Here is a 24,151-nt window from a genome sequence, read left to right as displayed (position 1 = left end):
CTAGAGAGCAGGGTCTGCACTGACTCTGGGAGTAATGTGTTTTTACAGTGAGACAGAAAGCCCCATTATTGAGCCCTCAACATAGTTACAAAAAGTGTGTCAAACTTCACATATGCCCTCCAGGGAAGGTTCTTTACTGGCTTAGTAAGGTATTAGAATATAGCTACAGTTTATTTGATTTGGTATACAGTACATTCCAGCATGACTTTGTAGTCAGTAATGATTTCAAAACAGCAGTTGACGATGTTGTTTTCTATTTTTAGACAGTGATTTTGCTGTGTATCATAGACTAATGGCTATTGCTGCTGGGAAACTCCTGAACTGGAATTTTGATTATTTGAGTACAGAATTTCAGGGAATTAAAGAGGACCTGGAATTACTCTTAATGTGATTTAGAAGGAAAAATGAGATACAGAGAAAGCTGGAAAACTTACTCATCCTGATTTCTGTGGTGGTTTGACTATACTGTCACTGATATGTTTCTTACTCTTGGTGTTGACATGACTTGTCTAAGGAGTCTGGATCCTGGAGCATGTAGGTGCTGATATCTTGGTCAATGATGTTTTCAGAGGAGATTTTCTCCTGTAAGCATTATGTATTTTTAGAAATATTTTTCTCAAAGTTTTCCTTGATTCACACAAAGCAAATCCTAGAATTTTGACCCCCAAACTTGGAAGAAACTGGAAGAGAAGTAGTAGTGGCAAGGATGAAATGGAAAGAGGGAGAATGAGCATGCCCGTGGGAGGAAGGAGAGTGCCTGTTAGCCCTGGAGAGGCTGCCAGAGCCCCATTCCAAGGTCAGGCTCTGAGACAGGGCTCCTGCAGCTGCTGATCAGTCACAAAGGAAGAGACCTGCCTGCCCCTCAGTTTACATATCTCTCCTGTAAATTTGTAAATAAAGCAGTTTGAAGAAGCTCTTTGTGCTAGTTTATTTTCACTCAGTCCTTACAGTGTGTATCTTGGCAGTTTCCCAAATCTACAAAGTAACTAGACTTTATTAAGAGTTCACTTGAACTTTCCATCATTGTTCAGTGGAGGGGTTGTGGAGCTATCCTGGAAACACTCGCACACGCAGAGCCAACAAAGCATGGCCGGGGATGGTTTTGCAATCTTTGGAGAAATGTTGGAAGATTCTTTAGGTACTGGTGTTCACCACAATGAAGAGCCATTACCTTGAAAATAGGAAGTCAGAGAAAGGCTTAATGAGGAGAGATAGCATCGTACAAATGAGGAAGAACTTTTTTAAGCAAATGCTTTTAAAACCACTGGTAGCCCTAGCCAAGGTTAAACAAAATGCTCATCCATATGTGGTGTCTCTTTCTTTCCAGAAGAGTTCCCATGACTTTTATAGGCCTGAATTGAAGGTAGTGTGAATATTGCAGTTATTCATCTATCACCTCAACATGAATGAGGTTTGACTGTATCAAGAATGTGCCAGGAGCCGGAGACATCGCGACATGCTGATAGACAGATAAACACCAGGGAGAATCATGAGCTCATTACTCCTAAAATACTTGTTGAAAAGATGTGATAGTATTTGATAATGCCAGTTCTGAATGTAGTTGACTGGTAGCAAAACACGTTGTAGAGAAGCAGAGATAAAGCAATGTGGAGTTCCTTTATAAGGAGAGGGTAAATCAGTCATGGAAATTAAAAGTTTTTTGACGTTCCAAATGCTGTAAAAAGGCTTCTTCATCTGCTTTCTAGTCTTCTTGCATCACATTTTTGTTCCAGAACTAAGGGGTAAGTGTTTGAAAATACAGTCGATATGGAAGATGATAATTCTCCCCTTCATATATCACTGTTTGGCCTTTTATTTCAAGAGAATACTATGTGAGAGAGCAAGGGAAGGAGTTCTGCAAAACTCACCTATAAAATTGGGTTTTCCAGGACCAAGGCTGAATGTACATAATTATCTGTGAAATATAACTTCACAGAGAAGATAATTGTGAAACAAACATGACCCATCACAGTAATTTGTCTACTTTGAAAACAATGCACTGGAACAATTAATGGTGCTCAAAACACATCATATTTTAGAATCAGCTGGCATCTGGGAGCATGCTGATTCAATTTGTCAGCATCAAACTGAATTCTCAACATAGAGAAATGGAAACTTCCAACTTGCTAGAAAACAGAACACATCCACAGTCCTAGTGTGTTCTTTGCCTTTACCTGTCAGGGGTTTCTGTGTGATAAACCTGGTGGTTTGGACCATTCTCTGTGTGTTATCCACGACTGTGGGCGGGAAGCCAGTTTGGTGTAGCTGCTGGTCATTTTCCAGGAGTCCATCATCTCTTAACAGCCAGCCATCTCTCCCTCCCAGAGAGGTAATCACAATTTCAAAGCTATCAGACGCTGTAATTATCAGTGGCCATGATGGGTGCTGCTAATAGCAGTGGCAGAGAGGATTGTGTCAGTGCTGTGTGTTTATCATTTCCTCCCGCAGTGCCTCGGCAGCAATATCAGTAGCAGCTGGCTGTGATTTCCCTCCCTTGCCGCGGCTGCCGGCGCTGCCCCCGCCCAAGGACGGCGAAGCAGCTCCAGCTCATCCTATGAGTGAGTCTGCAGGCGGTAATGTGAAGTGGCAACGGAGGAAAAGAGGGGTTTTCCTTGGAGAATCTTTCCAGTCAGACAGAAAGTTCAGCTAATTGCAATTTAAAGTTCAAACCTCCGTGACTGTTTCCTGCCTAACGAAACCTGCAGTCATTTTTTGAGTCTGTGCTTTCAATTAGGAACGTAATTGAACTTTCTTTTGTAAGCAATGGCTTTGGGACTTTCCAGTTCCTCTACATGACAACACTGGCAACTTTATATAATGCAGCTGTCTTATTTTGGTACAATAACCTTCAATTCTCATATTGTGAAACATTAGAAAAAAACCCACCCCAAACAACAAAAAAACCCCAAAACGCCCTAAAAGGAGTTGAAGAACAATCTACAGTTTTAGTTGTTAAAAACATGAAAGCACAAGCAGGGTATGCTAATTCAAATTAAAAATCACAGAGAAGACCTGAATTCTACTTGCATTTGGAGTTCGAAAAATACTTTGCTTCACTTTTTTTTCCTCTTTTTTGTTGATGATTGATGTAGCTTAGTAGTAGCTGGAAACTCTTAAGAGACTGTGTTGTGTCTTAAAAAAAAAAAAAAAAAAAGGAAAAAAGAAAAAACGCCAGACATGCAGCAGCTGTGTTAAAACTTCATCCCTCTGCTAATGATACTGTTCCAAAAGCAGTGTGAGAGGGTTGTAAAAGAGATTGCCAGCTGCCTAGGAAAAGGGCATTAGCCTGCAATCCTCAACTTCACAATTAATGTTTTACTAAATACCTGCTTTCGTAAATAAGATGCTGCCTCTGACAGAACGTGTAATAGTAAGAAAAAAACTGCCATGGCATAGCTTTTGTTAATTATGTATGTCTCACAGTGACAGCATGTTAGCAAAACAGGTTCTCAGAAGTACATTTCCCTAGGGGGCTTTTTTATTGTTATTTTTGTTAATGGATAGGTGTCTGTAAAGAAGCAGGGTGTGGTGTGTGTGGGTAGCTGTAATGAATAGTTTCTCGCAGAGTTCCCATACAGAAGTGAGAGGTTGACTGAAGCTCAGTGGATGTTCTGTGGGCACCCAGACCCCTGCGAGCCGATGTGAGCAGGGGCAGCAGATGAGAGCACAGGCGGCAAGCAGCAGCTTTGATGGCCAAAGCGGTGTGTGAATTTGAGCACCAGCCTTGAGCTGGGACAGAGCTTCCCAGCAGGGAGGCGTATCAGCCGGGGATGGGGTGGTGCGTGCCGGGGCAGCGAGGCTGTTCGAGCCCACATGCCCACGGAAAGCCGACGGAACAGGCTGCAGTGCGCTCCTCCTGCAGCGGCTCAGCCGCGCTGCAGGGCTGGCTCTGATGGGAGGGCTTCGCCTGCGCTTTGCCATCGGCCAGCTCGCCTCTTTGGGACAAGGAGGGGTGTCCCTGTGGTGACAAAATATCTCACTGCTAAGGACAGCCAGGTCTTCCCAGCTCCATCCTGGTGCTCTGGGTGAAGCTTCTGCACAAGGAAGATGGAGTAGTTAACCAGGCAGGTTCAAGGGAAAGTAGTTTTTGCCAATTATAAAGAAACATGATCCATTCATAATGAAGACACTGAGGGTGTGGCCTGAACGCATCTTTCACTCACTTCCTTGTTTTTCCTCCTCCTGCTTGATTAGGTGTCCTTCATTACTTACACGTCCTTTCCCTTTTCCATCATTTACACAGGTGTGTAAATGGAGAAAAAAGCTTATTTTAAATATGAGTCTTCATATTTATAAATGCAGGGCTTTGTTTTCTGTTCCTATATGCATAAATCTGACATGTAGGAACCCTTACAACATGGAAGTGAAATAATACATACTTTGTTTAAATCAATTTCACCAGTAGCTGTGCTGTAAAAATCAGATAAAACTTTATTGCTCCAACAGTTTTATCCTGTTTACTTGTGTGTTTGCTATCTGTATACACACTGAGGACTGGCAGCCTTTTTCAGTTCAATAGCAATTGGTTCCTGTTGGACAACAGCAGATGCAAAGTAGAGCTTCATTAAAGAGTTCTTATTCCATGCTTATCTTTTTATGATTAGTGATGTTTAAAGCAGTTTGCCAAGTGATAACTGACTTACATCTTTTGCTCTGCTGTCAGAATGAACACTTCTTTAGGTTCAAGAACTTGAAAATTTATTTAATACTTAGCTGAAGAATAGCATCTTAAATTTAGTCAAGTTTTGCTCATGTTTGAAGCAATATTCCTAGTGATAAATATCACTGTGATAATTAGTGATAAATATCACTGTGATAATTAGTGATAAATATCAACTGTCTTATTGAGATTTTGGAGGTATTTCTACTTAAAGCATGATGCTCTGGGAAAGGATGTAGGGCTGGAGTGTCCAGTGACTTTGGAAGGTTGGTATTAACAAAATACCACTCTTCCCATTGCTCTAGTCAGAGTAATTTTGTCTTGTGAGGAGCACAGTCTCTCCTAGCACAGAAAATAAAAATGTCCTCATTGAGATTGCGTATTAAGCTCCAAGCTTTTAAACTCCTCTTTTCCAGAATTAAGCTAAATCATTTTATAGACTGCTGAGAAGAGATACTTGGTGGTTTCAGTTCATCGCTGAGTGGGCACAGCTAAGGTTTTAGAGAAGCACTTATCCCATTGACAATTCTTGTATTAAAAGCAGTAACTGCCAGACATTTTGAGCATGTGAGACACATTCCCATGGTGACTGCCTAGAGAAAAGTTTCTTTCCTGCATTTGTGGCTTGCCTCAGTAAAACCCTGGATCCATTTGCTCCCTGTTGTGGTATAAAATATTGCAGAGTACTTTTATGAGTGTCTGTGATTATTTTTGTGTCTTGTGACATTTCTACAAGATCAGTTCTATTCACTCTTTTTTTTTTTCTTTTTTTTCTGCTTTTATTCTTATGGCTTAATTTCCTGGCTGCTTTTTGGGTGGGAAAAGATTACAGTAGTTTTGTTTTATTTTCTCAACATACTCTTGACCTGCCAAGTCTCACACATTATCCAGTAGTGATATTGTTTGTGCTTACACTGGACAGAGCACAGCATTATCTGTTTTTTTAAAACAGTGAAACAGGGGCAATTTAGAGCATCACAGAAGAGTGAGATCAGCACTGTTATTCAGGTGATTATTCAGGGCATCTCTAGGCATATACACTAGACAGTGTTTTCTGTCTCTGTGGGTTCATGGGGATTAGAAAAAGCCCAGTTGTCCAGTTCTCCAGAAGGAGACAAATCGTGTGAGTAAGAGATTGAGGAAAAATGAAAAAAGCTCTCTCTGCCTGACCAGGGTATCCTTAAAAATAAAATATAAACAGTGTTATTTGCTTCAATGGCATCTGTGTTATCACAGGCTCATTAAAAACATATACACAGCACTGAAAGTCTTGGGCCCAGCAAGGTTTATGTCCATTAATAACCTACAAAAGTATTTATTGATAACATTTACTTGATACACATCCACATCTTCAAAGCTCAGGGTAGACATTAGTAACAAAAACAAGTGTCTCTCCTCAGTATATCCTACAGTACCTTAAACATTCAAACATTTCAACACCAGCACATGTCTGAGATGTATTCCTTTTTTCATCTGCTGGATTCTTCTGACTATTGTAGAATTCTTGAAACAGATATGCCATCTTAGGCTTTCTCAATGTATCACTTTGCAAATAGATGGTATCTCTGTTGAAATTTTTCCCCCCCCCCCCCCCCCCCATTGCTCGAAGTTTACGTAAATATTACAACATTTGGTCAAGAGGGAGTTACCTTATCTGGTGGATTTCATCAACACCTTCAGCAGAGCTGGAGTCAGGCTGAATGCATTTAAATTACCCTAGAACTTAAAATTTGAAGTCTAAATAGAGTAGTATTTAACAGAGAAAGAATATTTCCAACTAGTGAGAAAGAAGTTAACTGGCAAACATGCTGCCAGCAGAAAATAATGATTTGTGGTTTTTGTAGCCCATGGGAAGTCAGTGTTTTTATCCCCACCTCACAGGTAGGACAACAGAGAGACAGCAGTGTAGCTGTAAATAAAGCATCTTCTCCAAAGCCCCTTGTCCCATCAATAAGATCAGTGCCTCTTTTGCCTCAGTTTCAGAAAGCAGGTATCATTTCACATACAGTGCTATTTCAGATGAAAGAAGCATTATGATTATTTGTAAGAAAAATGTGCTTGTGGAAATATTATTCTACTGGGTAGGAAGTGAACAAGAACACAGAGGACCAGAGCATTCTCTGAAAACTGTTACCGTAAAAATAGGAAACTCTCTTCAGTTACTGTTTGGCAATCCATCACCGAGTCTGGTTGTGCAATCCTTCCTTCAGCCAAACAGTATGTGTGAGAAAATACCCTTTATGAGTAAGAGTAAGTGTTTTCCTAATTTTTGAAACACTCATACTGATGCCTTAAGTTTTAGCTTTCATGTTTTGCAGATTCTGTACTGCATTAGTACATAACTCTCAACTTCACATAAAGTGTTAGCAAGTTCTCCTCACAGTTTAGTTAGACAAAACAATCCTTTTCCACCCTGAGAACCAAGGACACCATTGCAGCTTCAGCCCCAAAAAGTATAAACAGCAGCGAACTGAGGAGGGCAGTCTGGGAGGATGGGACTTCATAACCTGAAGCTGTAACTGGACAATTAACCCCAACAAGTAAATGGACCAAAATTTATAAAAGCGCAAAAAATCATGACCTGTTGTTCATGTTGGGTGTAGTCATGGCTGGACTCTGGTAGTGCCCAAGGTGTATCCTTTGAAGGCCTTCTAATAAATACCTACTTTATTCCTTTAACTCCGTCTAGCCTCTCTTCCAGGTGGCCTCTCAAGGCATCAATACAACCAACTTTTTGTAGACCTACACTGAATTTCTTAATAGTATCAGTCTTCTGTCTGACTGTATTACTCATAGTGCTCTGGTCATGCCATTTTATCAACACAGTTACAGTCACATCACTGTTGACTCACAGCAATTGCAAATATATTGACACCTTTTTTCCACCCCTGATGTGATACAAATATATCCACAGTGATAGTCGTGGCAATGTGACTAATTGAAACATATCTTTTGTTTTTTAGCTTACTGATTTTGGTATCTTGAATTGATTTCTACATTGGAAATAGCCCAATATCTCCCACCCTTCCAGAGAAAGTAGTTTTATGAGTTCAGGTCAATTAGCAGTTTGTTATAGCAAGGTGTGTCTAAGACATGTTTTTAGGCTGTTCAAGGAGGACAAGAGGATCTATGCGTGGTGATGTGTAGCAAATCACCTGGAAAAGTGATTTTTCACTGCATCAGCTACTTCTGCTGTTTCTAAGACACCACAGAATCACAGTATGGCTTGGGGTGGAAGGGACTTGAAAGATTACCTCGTTCCAACCCCTGTCATGGGCAGAGATGCCACCCTCTAAATGAGGTTGCTCAGTGCTCCGTCTAACCTGGTCTTGAACGCTTCCAGGGGTGGAGCTTCTCTGGGCAGCATGTTCCAGTGCCTCCCACCCTCACGGCAAGGAACTTTTTCCTAACATCAAATCTGAATCTTTTCTCTTTTAGTTTAAACTGCTCCCCCTTGTCCTATCACCATCTGCCTGTGCAAAAAACTCTCCCTCTTTTAAGCAAAACCCTTTAAGTACTGCAAGGCTGCAGCGAGGCCTCCTCAGTGCCTTCTCTTCTCTGCGCTGGAGAATCCCAGCTCTCTCAGCCTCTCTTTGTAGGACGCGTGCTCCAGTCCTCCAGCCGTTTTCATGGCTCTCATCTGGAATTGCTGCAAAAGGTTCATGTCTTTATGTTGGGGACTCCAGAGCTGGATGCAGCACTCCAGGTGGGGTCATACAAGGGCAGAGTAGAGGGAAAGAATCACTTCTTTGCCCTGTTGGCCATGTTCCCTTGGATGCAGCTCAGGGTGCTGTTGGCATTTTGGGCTGGGAGCACTCACAGGTGGCTCATGTCCAGCTTTTCATCCATGACAAATCCCAAGTTCTTCTCATCAGGGCTGCTCTCAATGAGTTTTTCTCCCAGCCTGTACTCTTATGTCCCAGATGAATGCTTTGTCTAGTGCTCTTGATAAGCCACTTAATGAATTTTGCTTCAAGTAATATCCTTGGTGTGAAGAAAAATATCGTGGTGCTTTAATAATTAGTAACTGTCTCAAATTTTGTATTTATTAAGATAGCATATTCCCAAATTGATGTTTGAATTGACTCATGCTCAAAATGAATCCAATGTCATAGAACTCACTGTACCTGAACTGAGGTCTGCCATTGTATAATTTACCATTTAAATGTGGATTTAGCTCTGGATCTTCTTGTAAAATCCAGCTATATCTCATTAAAACAAGTTACTAGATTCAATGAGCATCACAACAAAATCACTGGCTTCACAATGATTCCAGCACTTTTGGGCAACAATGATGCTTCACTATTTGAGGATGATTACATTGCAAGCAGTAGTCCGTTGCCTTTATGTATCTCCACTGCCTAAATATATGTAGGATTTAATGTAGTATTTGAAATCACAGAATATCAAGGCCACACTGCCAGTGCCTCTTTCTCATTCTTCCCTCAAGCAAGAAAATCTTCACTGCTTGTCATGAATTGTTACATTTAGATAAACTTTTTAAAATAGGAAAAATATCACTATTCCCACAACATTTGTGATAGTAATAGTGTTGTGTACATCCTAGTGTTTATTGCAAACTCTAGTTATTAAACATGCCTTTTTATGAAACCAGTTTGAAAAGATTCATAACTAAGACTATGAGAATTATTAAAGAAATTTAAGTGCTCATGTAGCTTAGTGTATGAATAACATGCATACATGTTAGGAAAGTTACTTCCTAGTCAGCATTTTCAATATAAATCTCAAGATTCTTGAAACCCTAGTATATGTGTGGATAGAGCCACAAAGACTCTAGAAAACAGAAATATTTTGCCACCAAAAATTCCAAGAGAAGTTGTCTGCTGGCCTAGGCAATCTGATTACAGGCTATGGGATCCCTGTCCTTCTTGTATTAGGGGAAAAACAAAGGGAGTAGTGGGTGTGAAAATATTCTTTTCCATCATCAGAAGCTTGCATGAGAACTTCGACTTCTACAGATTCTGTCCTACATTGTGAGGCACATTCTGAGCAGCCTTCCTTTCTTCAGTGTGTCTACCAGAGTAATGTTATCTTTGTTTTAACTGGCTGGCTTTCAGTGCTTTTGAAAAGATTCCTGAGGTTCCTTTCTTTGATTGGATAAGTGACAGAGCAGCAAATAGGAGAAAGGTCCTTTGGGCTCCAGGCTGGGGATCTGTCTGCTGAGCCACTCTGAGTGTCAACTGCTTTTATCCCAAATAACTGAGTCGGTCTAACAGTGAAAGTCAGACTCCAGCTCTTATTCTCCAGCTTTGTTTCATGTGTTTCTTCATCTGAGTTGCATGGAACTGATCCCAACTGATTCTCCTCACAGCCCTTGTTACTTAGCCTTTGGGGTTAGACTACTCACTGTACAGCCTGGAGCTCTCCTCGTATCGGCATTGTTCATTATGTTTTCATCATTTCGAGGGGGGCATATCAGATAACTAATTGCAGACTGTGATATTACTGCCTGCAATTTTTCCCCCGAGGTGCTGCGCAGCTGTACCACGTTCTGCTGGAGTCTGAAAACTTTCAGCTCCCTATTGGGTGAGACTATTACAAAAAGACTAATATTAATGTCAGCAGCAAGGAGGTTTATCAGAAGTGATGACACAGTATAGGCTCACTCAGGATGTTTACCAGAGCAACAGTTGCCACGCAGATAAAGTATGATTGGAAGATGCATTAGCAGATTCTTTTCTTCCTACAGCAGCTGCTGAGGACTGAAGCAAATTTCTTGTACTTACTTGCATTTTGAGTGACTCTGTGAATGCTTGATTTATTAATAGTACTACTCCCACACCCATTGTTTTAAAGCAGTAGCCAGGAGAGCTGTCAGTTAAGAGACTGGAGATTTTTGTCCGTCAGCAAACAGATGCAGAGACAGTATCAGACGGCGATGATCAGTAGGCAGATTCATTAGGAACAACAATTTAGAAGAAAGCCAGCAGCTTGAGCTTTGTCTCGCATCCCATTTCCAGTGTGCACTCCCAGAAGTAGGACAGAAATGCAAGGAATACTTGCTAGTTTTTGTTGGAGAAAAGAGAACCTCCCACAGCACTGTATCCCGCTCTGGCCTCTGTGCATACGTCCAGCCACGTTTCTTTTTCGCTGCAGAGATCCACGTCAGCCCACTTGGACCTCAAGGTTAGCATGGCTGTCTCTGACTTTTCATGCAGTTAGCAGCACACAGGAAAGTGAGAAAGCTACACTCTTATTTGGTTTTTTAGACTGAATTACTAGGTACCCAAATATAACTGGGTAGCAGGAAGAGTTTAGGCACAACTTCAAAGAAAATTCTGACTTTACACCGTTGGATCTATGGAGAGTCATCTTCACTTTTTTGTCACCACACCCAACTACTAAGAATACGTTGTCTCTATTTATAGCAAGAACGCCTTACAAACATGCAGGTAAATCCCTTTTAAAGTGTTTTCCTGGACATTGCTTTCTTTAAAAAGCCAGGTGTGCAGAGAATTTTTCCCTCCCTGAATATCACACATCTGTTAGGGATATAATTATGTGGGGTTTTTCTCTCCCATGAAAATTGTCAAGGCTTAGAACATTTTTCTATACCAAATTGAAATGAAAATATGACATTTTTAAAAATCCCTGAGGAAAACTTTTGTCTGGGTTCCTTGAACCATCTACATGTATTGCAGCCATGTAGACATTTAAACCTAACTTTCTTAAGTTATTTTATTTTATTTTATTTTATTTTATTTTATTTTATTTTATGCAAATCAATTATTTTAATTTCATAATTAAGGGTAATTTCAAACTGAAAAACAAACCCCTTATTTTTCTTTATTTAAGTATCCACAAGAGATACTTTGAAAACCAAAAATATAGTTTATTGCCACTAAATCTGGAAATGTATTTCCTGTAAATCATTGTAGGTTTCATAACTTGGCAATACTCCAAGGAAAGTATTTAATCAGACAACTCCGGACTTACTTTCATTGTCACTATTTGGAGAAGCCTTGCTTATGGTTCAGGTGGTCTATTACTAGATTTGTTTCTCTGCTTTCTTTAGAGAATGGTGATTAGCAGAACAAGAATATCATAACTTAAGGAACACAACACCAGCCACAATTAATTATGATATGTGTGGCTTGATCCTTGGCGCTTTTGTGTTGGGATGGTAAAGGACTGCTGGCTTCATTCACGTGGATCTTGCAAATTTGACTTCTGAATTTTGATCAGTGTGTAGTCATCCCAGTTTTGAGTCCTATTTTCCCAGCACAGTTTTCCTTTCCTCATCACGCCCCGAGGGATTCAAGTATAGGTGTGTTTTAATGATGTCGACACGTGTCTATTAGTGGCTGTGGCTGGGATTAATGAATCATTTTACATAACCCAGCAAACAGCTATCCAGTGGTTTTCATCACTGACTTGGGCTTTAGTCCAACTTCTGACATAAAGGTAAAAGCCTCTGTATCCTGTTACAGTTGCCTGGGCTGCAAGTTGCTTGAGTGAAGTTTTTTACTAATAGACAAAAAAAAAGGTAGAATACTCAGCAAATAGTGCTTTCCAGGCCCATGTGTATTGTAGTGTATTAGGTAATCACTGAATAATATTTTTGTACATTTTAAATTCTCACAGATGTCAAAATGACAGTAATCAGACTTACGTAATATATACATTGACAAAATGTTTTGGATCCTGAAATGTTTTATGAATCCATCCCATATGAAATTTTGTATTCAGAGGCCATTTCCTTAAGTCAGAAATAAAATATGCATTCTTATTTAGCCATGAAGTAGTTTTCTTGAAAAACAATTAGAAAACCAGGTATAACTAGAGATAGGTCTGAACTGAGAGACAAGATCTGGATTATCCAGATCTCCTCAGATTTTAGGACTCATATGGCCCAATTCATAGATTTGCCTGAAGAGTAATGACTAGGATTTTCTTTTAAATATATTTTAATCTGTTTCTGGTATGTTACTTTTTGCTACTTCATTACTAGCATGCATTTAAAGCAGGTGGTGATATTCATAATGTAGATATCAGTGCTAAGCTGCTGGTTGTTCCTGTTCAGAAGTGTCAGTACAAAATTCAATAATCTGTGATTATAAAAAGACAATTACCCGTGTATATCTGCCTAGAGCTAGAAATCAGTTTAATAAATATAGAGCCAAGTTCTTACAGTAAGTTAATATATAGTAAATCCTATATCTATTAAAGAGAATGAAAACTGTATGCACTGTCAAGCCTCTAGTTCCGTCCCTGTTGTCAGCCCCAGCTTAGCACATCCTGGTGAGCTATCAGTCATCTTGAACCACAAACTGAAGAGGAAAATCCCCACCAAAACATCCCCCTAACATTTCCTGGTTGCCATGCAGCTCAGCGGTTTTACCAAGAAGTCTGTTAGCACGTACAAGTCTTACACTTGCTTTCGCTCAAGTGGGCAGGGTGTTCGCAGATCTTCCACTTGGTTTGCTTTGATGTTTCTCTGCAGTTGCTAAAGATCTGCTGCCTTTTTTGGGTTTTTTTTTCCCCTCCAATAAAAGACAGTGTCCACCTTGAGAATGAAACCCCCAGGTGGTGTCTTGAAAACAATGAAAATTGGGGAGTAGTGCATGAGACATCCATACAGTATACCAAAAATCTTCATGGAAAATTAATTCCAGTGGGAAGAGTTAGCGTGAGTCAGTGTTACTCATTATACATAAGGGTTGCAGAATCAGGGTGGAAATGGAAATTGCACCTGGTTCCTTACAGTGACAGTTTCTAACAAGCCTCTCCTGTTAATTACCAGGGTGTAACTCACACTTCTCTGACAGGACAATGCTCTTTCGTCTGTGTGAGGTGATTCTACCCCACCAGTGGGCTCTAGCTGGCAAATTGTTGGGAACCAAAGTTAGTGATTTTGGCTGACAAGTATTAATTGAACCTGGTTTAGATACGGGAATGAGGATAGCAGAGAAAGGTTTGCATGCAGCTGCTTGAAAGAGGGCACCAGAAATCCCAGCAAAGACGGGGAGAAATGTGGCAGTTTGTGCTTTCCATGCTCATAAAGCTCAGCACAGACAGGAGCTCTCCATGGCTTTGGTTGTGTCACCCAATCTCACGGTCTGGGTGAGATTAATGATTATGACAATTCAGACCATTTCGTACCGTTTGCCTTCTTCAAGGGCTATTATTAAACAGCTGTAGCAAATCATGTGAGTGAAGGAAGAAAGGAAGGATTGTGTCCTGTCAGGCCCCAAAGCCAGACAGCTCTAGGAGGGGGAAGGAGGGAAAGTTTGCGTGCTGTTGGTGATTTCACTGTGAGTCCACTCTGAGTCAGCCCCTTTGAAGCTTCAAAAATGTTAAAAGGATCAGCAATAGTTTGTCACGCAGAATGAGTTTTACATTGCCTTGGCTCTTGGAACACAATAAAAATCCATCTTTTGTATAAGTATGTTACAGCCAGCTAAGTAACATCAATATAAAATTAATGGATTTGACATTCCTGCCCTGTGGGAAAAGGTGAAATATGTGTTTTGATTTAAATTTACAGCCATGTTTCTTCCTTAATTCAAAATTACTCTATAAGCCTCAGCATGGGAAAAAATGTAAGGTATTAATTTAATTTAGATCCCATCATTTGTTTTTGATATGGTATTTATTGGTGGGATCAGAATTTATTTTGTCAATTCAATTAAGGGTCCCCATTGTGTGAACATTAAAATCTGAGACTGTACAGTAAAAATGCTGTGTTCCCTGATAGCTCTGGGTTTGTATTTTGTAATTTTTAAAATGTGGTAATTACTGCCTTCAAAGACTAGATGCTGAATTTACGCAATTTGCTTAGACAGTGAAATTCCATGTGAGTTTTGGGTACTGCTTTGGTCCTTTTTCTATACTCAGCTCTTCATGAACAGAGTGTCTCTGCTACAGCAGTGGTACTTTTGGAATAGTAGGCGTAGAAGATGTCATCAAAGTGAAGACAAAGATGCTGTCTCAGCATTACTTTAGGGCACTGTGCCAGCGAATTGGATGGCCTCAAAGCCAGTTTTGAGAACTGGATTGCCACATTTTTGCCTGGGGTTTCCTGGACACCCACGTGATCTCTCACGCTGCACAAGCAGGGCTTCCTGGGAGCTTTGGCTTTGCTCCTGGGCGCGCATGCAGTGCAGCTGGGCAGCACACGTGCAGTCAGCCTGGTACCTCCCAGCAGTGTCCTGGTGAGAAGGGGCTACTCAGGCTGGGCATTTCCATGGAAAATGTACATGTGAAGGCATGTAGCCCACGTGTAGTTCCATTGAGCCTATCTGTGTAGGTAAGCCTACTTTTTAAACAGCACAAGTATAAGTAATTGACTCTCTAAGCAGAATCCTGACTATGAGTGAATCTCAGAGTGGTAATAGAGCATAAATTGTAATGTTCAAAACCAGGAATGGGCTGAGGTTTGATGATAGCTAAATCAACTCACTCTAAACAAAAGTGAACTCCACTTAATAATTCAGTGAATCTAGGATTAACTGCAATCAAATGGAACCTGAAGCGAGTGTACGTGGTATCTGCTTTCACAGCAAAAGCTTTTTAGAAATTAGCCTAAAATTATCAGAAAAGATGTTGATGCTCCAAGAAAACTTATCTCCAAAATCACTGAGCTTGTTACTTTAAAGTAATCAAGTAAAACTTTGTGATCTTATCCCCATATTTAACATTAAGTCTTGGGCCTCACAGAGTACATTTTAGGAAGAGAGAATCAAGGGAAAACTAAAGAGAAACTTTTCTTATCTAGGTCATCTGTGCTTAATACAGCTACTGGCTGGACAACTTCCAAGACAGTATCAGGCTTTGAATATGAAATATTTGGAGCCAAAGTAGAAGTCACTTGCATGGCAGATGTGAGAGCAGCTCCATCCTAGCAGTAGTCAAGGAGTGGCAGAAGGGCCATGTTTTTTAATGACATATGACAACAAAATATTAAAAATACAAAGAACTGTAATCAGCAAGACAGTTAAACAGCTCTGAAAAAACTAATTTTGTCTAAATTAATTTTTTTTGGTCAGCCAATATACTGGGGAAGGTGGAATTGTTGGAGAAGAGGTTTTTTTCCGTTCTTTTTGTGAAAGGCTATCCAAGTAACAAAAATTATTAATTCTGTTGCATATGGTGCAAGCATTCAAGATGGGTTGCACACAGCTTTTGAGCTCCTTTGGACAAGCAAGCGTCAATACTATTGGACTCCTTCCTATGCTGTGAATAGTGGTTGTCCTCTCATGTATCACCCAGCCTGCATCTAATCTGGTATTTTGTCTCCTTGAGAGTTTCCTGTGAGCTATGGAAAGTTCCTTGAGGTTTACGCTGAGTAGATACCCTGTACACAGAATAACATCAATTTATAAATGGACAAAAGTAGTTAAAGAAAGAGTGCATACCTTGATTACTATAATTTGCTTTCACATTTATGCTATAGAACAAAATAGACTATCAAGCAAAAATCACATTTGGAAAATTGCTTATTATTTATAACGTGTCAGTGTAAATGTGCATGAATTGCATCTGTCTTTTAGAAAAACAGTTTCTATATGTCATCTTTTTCTTTTTCACATAGACAGTAAGGACACACCCTTTTAATATTGGCGAAGACTGCTCTATTTTTCCCTTTCTTGCACATGGAACTTCCATTAAAATTAAGATAAAAATGATTCATGCTCCTCTTTGCACTGGAAATAATAGCTGCTCCTATGAAGTGTGCTTTGCAGTTGTCATTCTAGTCTGGAGTGGCAACTGCTTTTTTTCTCTTGAGGGAAAGGTGGGGCGAAGAAAAATTAATTCACATTGCTTTGAAGTGTCCTGTTGTTTCCCTATTTCTCTCTATGCACATTATTATTATTATTTGTATTGATATTATTATTATTAACCCTTTCTTCTACACATTAGTGTTAATGGTATGTTAAATGTCCTAGATACCCTACAAAAACATGCTGTATTGCTATTTTTGGGAAGGCTGGAGATTTGGCTCATGCCTCAGCCCAAAGAGGGAAAGAATGAAAAAGGTGATTGAAAGTAGCAGTGCTTTTTCTGAATGAATTGGTAGTGGGTTGTTGTTGTGGGTTTGCTTTGAAAGCATTATACTTGAAAACAACTGATTACCAGGTTTCAGTGAAGCATTAGGTATACATTTTTAACCATTTTTTCTTTTCTTTTCATAACAGAATTCAATGTAAGTTGCAGATATGGAGGAGTTTTTCATGTTGAAAAAAATGGTCGCTACAGTCTCACACGATCTGAAGCAGTTGAACTCTGCAGAGCTCTCAACAGCACCTTGGCAACACTAGAGCAGCTGAAGAAAGCTCATGAGCTTGGATTTGAAACTTGCAGGTAAAGAAACTCTTGAGAAGTATAGTATGGTGAGATATATAGTATAGATGAAAGATAGTATATCATGACACCTCTAGTGTAATAATTACATTTGACTTACTGTAGATGCTATGATTAACTAAATAAGTTATATTCTATAATGAAAAAATACCTTTGTGAATGTGTATGCTTGCTCTGAGTCCAGTAATAAGTAAGTCCTTGATGCATTTAGTTTTTGCCTTTTGGTTTTTTTTTTTTTTTAAATCATAACCTCACACAGATACAATATAAAGGGAACAAAAGATTGACAGTGTAATAAGCTAATTAGGAAGATGTTCAGATCCTAGTGTGTCACTGAACAATGGGTCAGATAAGTATGTGGAAAGTAAGGACCCAGTGTGAGGTCAAAGGCTGAGGATGGTGTATGCAGTGTATGGAACTCAGTCTTGCCAAGGAACAGTAAGAAGCAGCAGGTGGTACTGCGAGGAGTGAACTCTTGCCCAGGGAAAAAATGGCCACAGTACTAGTGCATTCTTGTAATCTATGAATGGAGATGTTTCAGATGACAGCTACGATAGTTATTAAAAATCCCAAACCACGTTGTGAAGTGACCTAATTACCTGTTCTAATTAATGATTTACAGGACAGCAAATGTAGATAATACAGACTCCCCCAGTTTCTCAAAAAATAACTAGACCAAGAGAATAGAGGTTACAGAAAACTTCTAATTCAAAAAAATTAAGTGAATAAAACTATGTGATGCTGAACAATTCCAATTTTCTCAGTGTTTCCTCATAGCAGAGGTGCTTCATCCCTCTGATCAACTTGATGACCCTCTGGACTCCAATAGGTCCATGTCCTTCTTGTGATGGGGACCCCAGAGCTAGACACAGCACTTCGGGTGGGGTCTCAGCAAAACAGAGCAGAGAGGGGGAATCTCCTCCCCTGACCTGCTGCCCGTGCTGCTTGGGACACAGCCCAGGACGAGTTTGGCTCTCTGGGCTGCAGGCAGACACTGCTGGCTCATGTCCAGCCTCTCATCCAGCAGTACCCCCGGGTTTTTCTGGGCAGGCTGCTCTCAGTGTGTTTGTGCCCCCGCTGGTATTGGTACACTGCTTCCACTGCCTGTGCATTTCCTTCCTGTGCTTTAGTTCTAAAACAGCTGTGCTGGTCTCTTGCCTTGGTTTCCTGATTTCTTAAACTGGTGTCAAGAACTCTTGCGCTCTGTGGAAGGAATCCTTGAAGACCATCTCTGCCATCTCTGTTCTGCACCCTTGTCCCTGAGGGCAGTTTTCCAGGAGGGCCTATTGACTACCTTCTTGAAATGCTGGAAGTTTACTGCCCTAAAATTCAGGGTTTTGACTTCACTCTTCTCCTCGCCCATTTCTCTCAGGACTACAGACTCCACCACTGCACGATCATGGCAGCCCAGGAGCTCCATGGTGGCACACCACTATGGAGTTTAAACAAATGTCAGCAGATTTTCAACTTTATTGCAGTCTAACTTAAACAGCAAACATGGAGAAATGGAATTTATCTTCTGACTGGCACAGAAAAATTCAGTGGACATTTCTCTAAAATTTCAAGGCTTTCACTCTGGTACCATGAGAAATAGTACTGACATCAATACTGCTTGCAACTATTTCCTGTTCCTGCATGTTCATTTCACAAGTACTGTGGTGGTGGAATATGTGAACAGAGAATTCTTAGAGGATTCTTCCATCAGAAGTGGAAATGTAATTTAGAATTGTACCATGTAAAGACTAGAAACAGTTCTTTCCTCTGAGGGGAGGGTCCTTCATAACGCAGTAGGCTTGTTCTTTTTCTGACATTAGCACATGAACAGACACAGCATTCTGAATTGCCCAGCACTACACAATATTTAGAGATCAAATCCTAAATAATGCATAGGAGTAGAGATTTCTATGCAAGCAATTATGAGTATGCTAAACTATGGAAAGTATTTTCCAAAGCTAAAATATGAAGGCATTTGAAAGAAGAAGAAGGATTTTTTTATTTTTTTTTTTCCCAGGGCAAGCTGTAATTTTTAATTAGTGTTACAATTCCCTAATTCACAATTTACCAGAGGGCAGATTTGGACATGTAAGACATGTAGATAGAATTTCTTCCTCCCTTCCTTCTGGCCAACTCTCCCACACTATTGCTTTCATTTGTTGATCCTGTGCTGGAAGTAGTCCTTGTCAATAAGCTTTAGCTCTTACTAAACGTGAGTAGGAGAGGGAAAATACGCTGCATATAACCATCCAACAGTAAGTGAATAAGATTAATCAACAGAACACAACACAAGTAGGTCAGTAATTGTTTGTAAAGTGTCAGCATTGTAAGCTTAGTTGGGAGTGTGAGTAGAGTAATTTATAATTCCACCTACAAGAGTTTCAGAATTGCAAGTATCTGCAAATTAGACATGAAACACGAATGATGTTCCTAGATAAAAAACTGCAAAGCTGTGACATTTACTCCTCCCTGATAAATCATTCCTCTCAAGAAGTAAAGTAAAACCCAAACCAAACGCCAGTTCTTGTTACCATTCTATCATATCTCCAGTTAAATACATTGGAATCAATCAGGTGTTACAGGATTGCCAAACAGTAATAATGTATTGTATGTAATCACAGTCTTCACTGAATTATGTGAGCTGTGTGCACAATAATCACACTGTTCAACTGAAAGATACAGGAAGAATTTGTGGATGAATGATTCTTATATTTGAATATTTTACTAGGCTGTCAGTTTTTGCAGAAAATTGTGTGTATTGCAATCATTCTTTAAACTTGCTCAGGTACCGTAAATTGAGCCCTCAACATTTCTTTGTGAAATGTTTTGGTGTATTATGTCAAAGCAATGAAAATATGAATTCCTAAGGAATGGGAATTTAGTGTCAAGTAATACAAACTCACACTGAACAAAAAGTGCACTCGCCGCCCTTACTTTCATTCCCTTGCTCTGGAACTGATCACTCTAGCTAGCTAATAAGATGCATATTTAATTTAGATGGCTTTAGTTCTAGAAATTAAACACAAAGTTATGTTGAGTGATGGGAGACTGATGTAGCTGCATGTGAGAAAGGAACACTCAAATGAAAAAGCAGCAAAAAAAGCAACAAAACAGTATGAATAAATGCATGCATTTTTAAAAAATAATGGCTTCTTTGTAGCTTCTTAATGTTTGAGGTGATATCTGCTGTAGTACGTAATATGGTTTATTTGCCTCTGTTCTTCACAGGTATGGTTTCGTGGTGGGGCATATTGTTATCCCCCGGATCAATCCCTATCATCTTTGTGCAGCAAATAACACTGGCATTTACAAACTCTCAGCAAACACAACTGCCCGGTATGATGCATACTGTTACAATGCGACAGGTAAGGAGATGATTTTATGCTGCATTTTAGAAACAGATTAACTAAAATTAACATATGTAATCTCCTATTTGAGGTGCTGGGATGAGGGCTTATATAATATATGTAGCCTGGTTTTCAGCTGAGAAGAAATACATTTTGTCAGCCTCTGGAAGTGTATCTGTCATGTCAGCAATGACCATTTTGTTATCAGTGTGTTTGGAGCTAAATCACTTTTCTGGCCTTGCGACAAACTTTGCAGCTTCAGAACAGTTCATTATAATGTCTTAGTGAAGTGAACCCCTGCAGCAGTGAATGTGACAGACATAACTGTTGTCAGCCCTGGCACTCAGGTCTTCTGTTCATGCAGACATGAGCTTTACAGCCAAGAGCAGTTTTTTGTGTTTTGGGAGTGGCTGCCACCTGCAGCAGCTCCAAGGCCTGCGATGGCTATCCCAGACCCATGGACGCGGCTGCTTCTCTCCTGTTTGCAGATTCATTCTGTATTTGCTCAGGCAAATATCCATTGAGACATGAGGCAGCTGGACAGCAACGTGTGTCAGCAGCAGACTGTTTTCATCTAAGCTTTTGAACTTTTTAATAGTTGGAGATATTGTAGCGAATTATTAGGAAAGTGTATATAGTCTGTGACAGATGCTGAACACACTGTTTGAAAATAAAACCTAAACTAACTTCAAGGATCTTGAATTTCAGTAGATTGTGACATTCATAGTGGAAGTAGAGATTTCTTACAGAAAGCTGCAGAAAAGTTCATCGATCATTTGAATGCAGTGATTTTTTTTAATTTTGTTCTTGGTAGTGATATAATTAAAAATCTCTGCGTTGGCATAGTATCATGTGAGTTGCCATTGTCTGTCTCTCCCAGATGACTACAATGGTGCTGTCCATCTCCTCCAGATCTTTATAACTCCTCCCAGGGATTATTCCCTACCAGCAGTATGAGGAGGTAGCTTGCACACCAGCCCCAAGTGGGGCACTTCACCCACAGGAGCCAGCGGTGCTCACCAGAGCAGGGCATCGCTGCCTCTGCCAAGCCCTCCGTGGAGGGGATGGAGTCTTGCCAGGTAAAAAAGATTAGAGTTGCCACTGCCACAATGGCAGTGGGTCTGACTGCCTTGAAACTGTGTCTTAAGGCTGTTTTAGCTGGCACTGATTGCTGACGTGCTCTGGAATGCTTATGGAAATGGGGCATCTCGTCGTTAGCTGACGGAACAATCTTGAAGTGCCCCATCTGGGAAGGTGGTACATCAGTGAATAACATTTGTTTGGGAATTTGCTTTCCGTCCTCCTTATCTGAAGCTGAGGTTTTGTCATTATGTACAATTGATGCAGGCATACACGTGATTTTTTAATCCATTTTTTTCAAATTAATACTTTTTATTTTCCTTCTTTCACAGAAACAGAGGAAAAAACATGTGAGCCAGTTGTAAAAATAGATACTTCCTTACTCAGTAATCAGGATGAAACAGGTACTGTACTGATTACAAAGACATGCACTTGCTCTTTTAAGTAACTTGTTATCTTATTTTTACATAAACAATCAATAATATTAAAAAAGCCAAGCCAAACATAAGAAAAAGAAGTTAAGAGATGTTCAGTAGAAATTAAAGCAACTAGCCACTTGTCTTCTCCTAAAGCCTATGGAGTTTGGTTTATTTCAGGGTACATGAAACATTTTTTCTATAGGTGTTTGATGTTTTTGGCACCTCAGGGCTGCTAACATCCCTTTGACATAAAGAATTTGCTTAAGACTGCAACCTTCATACATCTGATTTGAGCTGCTGGAAGCTGAAAAAAGGCTCATAATAAATTATTTCTTCCAACTCTAAATGCTGATTGACTTTACAAATGCCAAGACATTATGTTAAAATCAAGCCATTTGATAAAAATAAGTGATGCAAGTCAGGCCCTACAAATGCAAAAAAAATATAAATTAGCATATATGCGTTAGACATATTTTAGTGATGTATTACCTAGGTTAGATAGGAGGGCAAAAACGGGTGAACTGGTATGAATCCATAGGCATTAGTCTTTCTTGTAGCTGTGTGGCTCCTTGGCATTAATTCCGTTTAACTCCGTTTCCGCAGTCATTGACAACGCAGACGGCTCCCGTTACAACGCGGACGGCACACGTCACACCGGTGGAGAGTCCTCCACCTCAGGGGTGGATGATGAAAATGCAGGCAGTGGATCAACTCATGAGACAACTCCCATGGATGCCTCCATCAGCAGGTCCAGCCCCTTGTATTATGGAAGTCCTACTCCAGTCTCACAGCTGCCAGATCATTCTTCTGGAGGAGGTGAAAAAGGAATTCCTGGAAAAGACTATGGTAAGGACAGTAGGTTGACACTAATTTCATGGGACCCTGCCAAATACAAATGACATGTTCTTTTCTACTAATTTTATTTAATCTTTTCGGTTGCTTGTATGACTGAAATTATCAGAAGTCTGAAAGATGTGCTCCCACTGAACATTAGGGATACAGATATAAGTCATCCTCTGAGTACAGTAAAGCTTACTGTGTGACTACAGGCTTTTTTTCAAATCACCAATAGATTACCATTGAAGAATACCAGTATTTTACATCACTATCCTCAATACATACTGAAATTAACGAAAAAAAAAAAGCAAGAGCATCAGGATTATAAAATTAATTTTCACTGGTGGTTACTCATGGCATGTTATGCTTGTTTTGACATGTAGCTAGTACCATGAAAGGTAAAGCCTAAGACTGTTTTACTAAGAAACTGGGATGAGAAACATTCCCCACATTCCCCAAGGTGTGTGCTGTGTGTTTCTGTTGGTTGCTGTTACAACTGTTACTATGTCTGCTTGCATGCATAGTCTAGATTTTTGGGCTAAACCTCAGAACATATCTCAGCAGAAGGGAATAGCTTCACTCATTGCTCTAGAATCCCTGTCCTCACCATGTACAGGTACAATGAGAGCTTGTATCACATAAACAGATAATTGCCAAAATATTCATTGTCACTGTAATATATTCTCTTCTTCAAATGATCTGTTTGGGTGATACACTGTGTTAGTGAGATAAGCTTATGTGGGGTCTGCATCTTTCTCCTCTCTTGGACCAATAAATGAAGGAATGAAGCTTGCAGGGTAGAATAGTTGAGGTACTTGTGAGTACTGTATTGCAGCTGAGCTCATGAAATAGTAATGATTTATCCATCACCATGCAGATGATGAATTTACATCTGTATCACCTGACATCTCTTTCGCGACGGTGGCTGGTGATTTCCATGAAGAAGATGACGGACAGTATCCTGCAAGTACTAGTAAGATTTATGTTTCATAATAACTACATTACACATTGATCACATTAAATCTGCTTTCTTCTTCCAGAAAGGCATTCTGGTAAGTGGTGAAGTATACAACACTTCAAAAATTGGAAAGACATTGAAATAGATTACTTTCTAGGCTGCTTAAGGGGGAAATGAACTTCACTCTCTAAGACAAGAGGAGCAAAATAATTTACAGTTTGTTTGCTTTAATGCTTGTACCTGAGCTCAGAAAGATTGCTGGTTCAGGTTTCCCACAGCTGGTTTATCACTTTATGAGCAATCACAAATTAATACAACCTATTATCACTTGAAGTCAATTTATTTCTGAGGTAAAAAAGGATATTTTTGTATATTTGTGCAGTTATTCTAATACATTTGTGGTTGTGAATGTAGATAATCTGTGTCAAAACTTTGGCTCTGCTAGCCAAGGCAGTTCTTTTATATGGTAGCTCCAGCTACCAAGCCGTTTGTGCACTGCAAAAACAAATTTCATCCTTGCTGTTGGCATAAG

At 39.9% G+C, this 24,151-nt stretch overlaps 1 protein-coding gene across 3 annotated transcripts in view; it reads left to right on the top strand.

Moving 5' to 3' along the window:
* CD44 (CD44 molecule (Indian blood group)) overlaps window positions 1-24,151 on the top strand; it is a 48,458-nt gene that overhangs the window by 1,435 nt on the left and 22,872 nt on the right. For all 3 annotated transcript variants that reach the window (XM_041421201.1, XM_041421203.1, XM_041421202.1), the window contains exons 2-6: window positions 16,819-16,984; window positions 20,207-20,343; window positions 21,738-21,809; window positions 22,428-22,670; window positions 23,539-23,634. In XM_041421201.1, coding sequence (XP_041277135.1) covers window positions 16,819-16,984; window positions 20,207-20,343; window positions 21,738-21,809; window positions 22,428-22,670; window positions 23,539-23,634 — 714 coding nt within the window. The remainder of the gene's footprint in view (window positions 1-16,818; window positions 16,985-20,206; window positions 20,344-21,737; window positions 21,810-22,427; window positions 22,671-23,538; window positions 23,635-24,151) is intronic.

This window comes from Onychostruthus taczanowskii, unplaced genomic scaffold (assembly GCF_017590055.1).
Source record: "Onychostruthus taczanowskii isolate IOZ18803 unplaced genomic scaffold, ASM1759005v1 scaffold69, whole genome shotgun sequence".
Lineage (NCBI taxonomy): Eukaryota > Metazoa > Chordata > Aves > Passeriformes > Passeridae > Onychostruthus > Onychostruthus taczanowskii.
The sequence above is the reverse complement of the archived record's forward strand: the minus strand, read 5'-3'. Positions and strand labels throughout refer to the sequence as shown.